Raw genomic sequence first — 6270 nt, forward strand, 5'->3', positions numbered from 1 at the left:
CAATAGAGGAATTAAAACCAAATCCACAAAATGGAGTATGATCATATGAAGTCTTACTCGAGAGAAAATTTGCCTCAAAAATATTTCATATTTAAGTTTTCAAAAGGCCCATTACTTTCTATTGTGTTATGTGAACGATACTTAAGCTATTGACTTTGAGCTATAACCAAGACAGAACTATGACCCTTTGAGAAAAAGTAATATATTCAAAAAAGTCTTTAAGCAGAGGTATGCTTACCATGAATTTGAGGCCAGCAAGATTCCCCTCTCAAAAGAGAAAAGAAACAAAGGCTTTGGTGTGAAAGAAAACAATCAAGCAACAACAACAAAAAAAAGAGGCATATTTTGTTAGGACAAATGTCATTATTGGTCCAAGATGCACGTTTTGAGCTGTTTTGATAAATAAATGGGCAGTGTTTCTTAAACAGTTTGCTGGGCTATGACAGGATTCTTTGATGGAGATACCAGAAATACTACGTACTTTTTTCCTAAATATTGCCCCTTGATTTAAATTTTTATCTACAGTTACTTTCCAGCTCTAATATCATCTAGTTGTAGAGGAAAAAAAAATAAACTTCTAGAGATCAGAGGTTAGCTGCTGTTTTATGATTCATAAGGTTTAGGAAGATGTTTCACTTCAGTTCATTTTAATCAAGACTAATGTGATGACTGAATTAACTATAATTACTATTACATAGTACTCATTGTTACATTAATATTTATAGGAAATACCATAAGCACTGCTACATAGCATATATAATATTCAATTAAATATTAAATACTTATTTTTAAAGCAAGCTTATGTAAGAAGGGTGATAAATTGTTATCAAAATATTGTCTTCGTTTATTTGACATAATTTTGTTTCTGTGCAAGCAAAACAACAAGAAGAATTCTTCAGATTATTAAAATATAAGTGAAAACAGAAAACCTTTGGGACACATAAACTAGTAATTAATCTACAAAATCTTGAGGAACATAATTATAGTAATGCTATTTGTATTCAAACCCACGACAACAAATCAACACTAATAAGAACAATATTGTGCTTCCTAGAACTTTCCAAAAAGTCTATAAAAGTTTGCCGGAGGTGTCGTTTAGTGGTCCAAAGCTATGAGCCGTTCCGAACAAGTGTTTTTATCTCTGCCATTATGCTGTCCATCAGAACAAAACATGTTTGAATCCGTTACCAAAGCCTGAATGAATGTGGAGTTGTTATCAAGTTCTTCTTATTCCAACCAGCTGAGGCTCACCTTTCACTCCACATTGATGTAATTGGCATGAAACTCCTCATTCAACTGAAATGGAGCCTAGGATTTGGACAAATTGGGATAACAGCTTCATTTCTGAAAGAATTTCAGGCTAAAACTAAACAGAAATGCCACACTGCATCGGCAGCATAGTTTCTGGAGACTTACGGAAGGCAGAAGGTTGTAGAACACAAATCTCCATTTTGTGTTTCTCATATGGAATTTAGAGTTAAACTGTCTTCACTTTAGACGTTCGTCTCTACTCTTTAAGGAAGAAGCTAAATGTTTTATAGAGCCACACTCAAATTGATTGCTGCCAAAGTTTACTCTAGGTCAAAGTCCTTTGGTTTGTGGGTTAGTTTCCTCTACCACACTCCCCCTGGTCTTATGTCAAGAATTGGATTGCATCTCAACTGACTCATAGTTACATGTTTTCCTGCATACTCCACAGCTGACGCCAATATTTTCATTCATTGTTTCTGTGGATCCTTATCATGATGCTGTAGGGTTGGGAGGGGAGATCCTGTTATCTCTGATTTTGTCCAATAGGATTCTGAGCTCATTCTGCTTCCCCACGTGGAGCACTGGAATGAAAAATGTTGCTGATTTCTCTCCAGAGTGACAGGCACTAAGTGCAAGCATCAGTGAGACTCAGCCCAACTGGTTATTTGGCATCATGTAGACCACTATTTCCCAATCTACAAGTGCATCATGCATTTGGTGTGCTGGGGAGCCGCCTAGGGCGTGTCATAGTCCAGGGTTTCCTCATTTCCACCAGCTTCCTGTTTGTCACTTCTCTAGCTTCTAACTGTCACTGCAGCCATATCTCACTCTTCAGCCTGATGTCAAAAGCAAAAGTACAGAAGTCCTCTGGACAGGTGAAGCTCACCTAACGAGGTAAGATGGAGATTCGCCACAACCAGGAGGCAGATGAGAGTGGCCACAGGTGCAAGGGTCCTGTAGTGAGGCTGTCTGCATGCCCACCCTAGGCCTGTCACCTGTTGGTTCTGAGTGACCTTGGGCAGATCCTAAGTGTCTCTGAGCCTTTGTTTTAATATTTGTGAGGATATTATCAGTAGCGCATTTATGAAGCTTTTCTATATTTAAGTAACATAGCTTAAACATTGAAGTCTGTGTCTTCAGAGTTTTCAACAGATACTATTGTTAGTTTCAATTTTTAAGTTTTATATATTATCTATAGATAGGATTTTAAAGAAAATGTAACATGTGTAAGAGGCTATAAAATAAACTATGCTTTCAAAATTTAGACATTAATTGGATGTAGTAATGGATTTCTGGTCAGCCTTTTGCTTGTTCTAACAATAAGAAAAATAATAGAAACTGTTCTAAGGAATATACATTGCAGGCGTCATGTGTGTTGTATCCCTTAGTCATCATGTCATACTATGAAAAAAGTCATCATATTATTATCTTAAAGATACACACACACCAAAAATGAAAAAAAAAAAAAACTAAGGCATATAGAGATTAGTGCCCTTACCCACAGTCAAAAGCTTGTTTGGGGAAAAGCTGAGCTTCAAGTACAGGCTGGGCGATTTTAGCAGCGGCCAGGAGGTGAGCTCACTCGCTCACATGATGCCTGTCTTTGAAGATATGATTCTTTGAACCAGGGCGATGGAGTATGGCTCCACGTGGAGATGTGCCAGGCTGGACTTTGGGAAATGTGCGTGGGAAAGTGTCACTTCTCTAGAAACCGACTGCGAGTTTGATGTCTTAGTGGAAACTCCATCTGTTCATTGTTCCCGTGTGCCTTGTGGGACGAAAGGCAAGGATAGAGACAAATCCACTGTTTAATTTGCTGCGATGTCAAAACTTGTCTTCTGAGCTAACAGCTGAATACAGACAAGGTCATAAAAATACCTTAATTAAAATTTGAAAGGCCTCCAGATTGGGTTAAGTTCACTCCATGAGATGACTAATATTCCAAGTAACTTTCGCTGTGTCTGCTTCTCCCATAAAGCACCAGCTTCCTCTGCTGTCATTTGAATTTTCAATATGGTATTATTTTAATTTTAATCATCAACATAGATGGATAAGATTAACCTGTAAACATTAATTGTTTTGTGCCAGGCATGCCTATGAGGTGGTTATTCTTAACAACAGCCTGTTTGATACGTGGAACTTTAAGTGATAGTGGACTCTCGGATTCTGACAATGACGTGAATCCTGAAGTGTGGATGAATGCCGTAAGTTCAAACAGCTTTAGATAAAAGGGACTGCTGGGTGGTAGGATCATAAAAGGCCCATCCCGGCTATAGCAAAACGCTTGGATGATATAAACAGTTTGTAACATTTTTTTCAAGTGTCAGACTGGGAAATCGACTTCTTTGACTTAATAGCTGATATTTTCTAGCTCTAAGGAGCAGAACGTGTCATGTCTTTTGTATTTGTCAATCACCCTTTTAAATTCATACCTTTAAAGACATTTGGATAATTCAAGATAGCATTCTTGTGGCATGTAATTTTACCATTTTCAAAGCCAAAAGGAAATTCAAAAGACAAATAACAAGGAAATGTATTCTAGTCAGATAGGTCAATGCTAAATATCAACCCCCAATATTTTAGTAGATACCTTCTTGCATTTTGTTTATTTTTATGAAGACCTCACATAATAAATTTACTTTTACAGCTACCTACAGCTATAGATTTCGTATAATCCATGCACATAAACTTGTTAGTCACAATGTCTAGGTCTTTATGATGTCTCCTGAGACGAGGAGCTGCCAATAACTCTATGTCTACGACAGAGTGAAATCATCACCTACAACGGCTACCCCAGTGAAGAGTATGAAGTCACCACCGCAGATGGGTACATTCTCGCCATCAACAGGATTCCTCATGGGAGAGCACAGACTGAACAGACAGGTACAGATGTGTCTCTTGAGGAGAAAGATGCATGACTGAAACTGAATGCTAGCTATCCATCAGGAGAGAGACCGAGTTGTTCAAATCAGTTTGAGTCACTTTGATGCTCTTTTAATGGCTGGCAAGGAGGCTCGTTATTTTCCCTCCTCTTTTCTAAAGAGTCGAAGGGAAAGGCAGATCTTGGTGAGGAAAGTCAGACCTGCTCCTAAGGTGTGAATGTCAAGGTAGAGTCTACTTTTATCAACTCATTGCTGGCTTCTTGGGAAAGACAGTTTCCCAAGTCAAAAGTCAAAAGGTTTGCTAGGCGCAATGAAGTCAAGTCCAGTGGGATACCCAAAGGTGTCTCTTCTGATCCCTCTAAAATCAGTGAGTCTCTTCTGTTACCACAGGGTTGAATCATAGTGCATTTCTGAAGCTTTCTCAATGAGTGAATTCAGGCAGCCATGATCAAAGGGACAGTCCATGAAATGAAAGAGCCAAACATGCAAAAGCAAGGAAATTCCACTCTAAATTAACTGCAGCTAGCTCATGCAGAGGGCGAAATAAGTGTAAACAAAAGAAGTTAAAAGGATGGGGGGGCACTATTCATTGACACCTGCTTGCCATGTTGGTCCCGCAGCCTCTTTTCCTCCATCTGGTGGTGGCCAAAACCACCAGCATCACAGTGTTGTACAATCTGCCCCTCTCAGACAGGAGTATGCGATTTGAGAGTTTCAGATGAAAATTCAACGTGGCATGTGGGCAATTCTCCTACACAAAATACACTTTTCCAAGTCAGACTTAAATGTCAAGAAACTAATAAATACATTTTAATAGATGATCTATTCTAGGTGATGGCTATACTCAAAATAATGTACTCTTACCTTCATTTCAAATTAGAAGAGCATCCTGGATCTTGTTTATTTTCAGTTTTGTCTTTTATTAAGTCAGGCAACAAACTTGAGGAAGGAAAAGCTATGGAGCAAAGAATTTTAGAGAAATAAATTTAAGGAGAGTTAATTATGAAAAGATGTGGTGTTCAAAACCACGTGTTAGCTATCATATTCTACATATTTTTAATCACTTAAAACCCTCAGCAAGCACTAACCATCTCCATTTACAGATGATGACAGGCATCTTCTGAAACAGGCACAAAGTCATGCAAACAACAAGTGACAAAACCAGAATTTCAATTTTGGTAGCCAGACTCCAGGACCTAAATTTTCAGTCATTAAAGTAATGTGCTAATTGCTGCTGCTGCTGCTGCTGCTGCTGCTGCTGCTGCTGCTGCTGCTGCTGCTGCTGCTGCTTTGGGAGTTTTGTTGTTTTGCTTTGTTTTCATCAATAGCCCTGGTTCTCTCACTTCACTGAACGTTCACTCCCTTGTATGTTGTTGGTTTTTGTCTGTTTGTTTTTAGTCTTTTCCTCTCTGCTTTTTGGAAACCTGACATCCAGCTCCCAAATGAATCATGCAGAAGTTTATTCTTTCTTATGAATTCCTGGCCTTAGCTTGACTTGTTCCTATCCAGCTTTTCTTTATTTTTTTTTTTATTTTTCAATTTGAGAGTGAGAACAAAATGGGCAGGTTTTGAAGAAGGGTATTTGGGATGGTCTAGAGGAAGGAAAGGGAGGGGAAGGAAATGTAATTTTACTTCAACTAAAAATATTTTTTTATTTATTAAAGATTTCTGTCTTTTCCAGCTACCGCCTCCCATTTTCCTCCCCCTCCCCCAGTCAAGTCCCCCTCCCTCGTCAGCCCAAAGAGCAATCAGGGTTCCCTGCCCTGTGGGAAGTCCAAGGACCACCCACCTCCATCCAGGTCTACTAAGATGAGCATCCAAACTGCCTAGGCTCCCACAAAGCCAGTACGTGCAGTAGGATCAAAAACCCATTGCCATTGTTCTTGAGTTCTCAGTAGTCCTCATTGTCCGCTATGTTCAGCGAGTCCGGCTTTATCCCAGGCTTTTTCAGACCCAGGCCAGCTGGCCTTGGTGAGTTCTCGATAGAACATCCCCATTGTCTCAGTGTGTGGGTGTACCCCTCGCGGTCCTGAGTTCCTTGCTCGTGCTCTCTCTCCTTCTGCTACTGTTTTTGCTGCATGTATCTGTGCCTGGTGCCCATGGAGGCCAGAAGAGGGCACTGTATCTCCTGGACCTG

At 39.5% G+C, this 6270-nt stretch overlaps 1 protein-coding gene across 1 annotated transcript in view; it reads left to right on the forward strand.

The window, feature by feature from the left end:
- The first annotated feature begins 900 nt into the window (after positions 1-900).
- Lipn (lipase family member N) overlaps positions 901-6270 on the forward strand; it is a 19979-nt gene continuing 14609 nt past the window's right edge. The window contains exons 1-3 of the mRNA XM_050160841.1: positions 901-2145; positions 3340-3455; positions 4017-4134. Coding sequence (XP_050016798.1) covers positions 3342-3455; positions 4017-4134 — 232 coding nt within the window. The 5' untranslated portion in view covers positions 901-2145; positions 3340-3341. The remainder of the gene's footprint in view (positions 2146-3339; positions 3456-4016; positions 4135-6270) is intronic.

The sequence above is a fragment of the Alexandromys fortis genome, unplaced genomic scaffold, assembly GCF_014885135.2.
Source record: "Alexandromys fortis isolate MF-2015 unplaced genomic scaffold, M_Fortis_MF-2015_v1.1 scaffold_10, whole genome shotgun sequence".
Taxonomy (NCBI): Eukaryota; Metazoa; Chordata; class Mammalia; order Rodentia; family Cricetidae; genus Alexandromys; species Alexandromys fortis.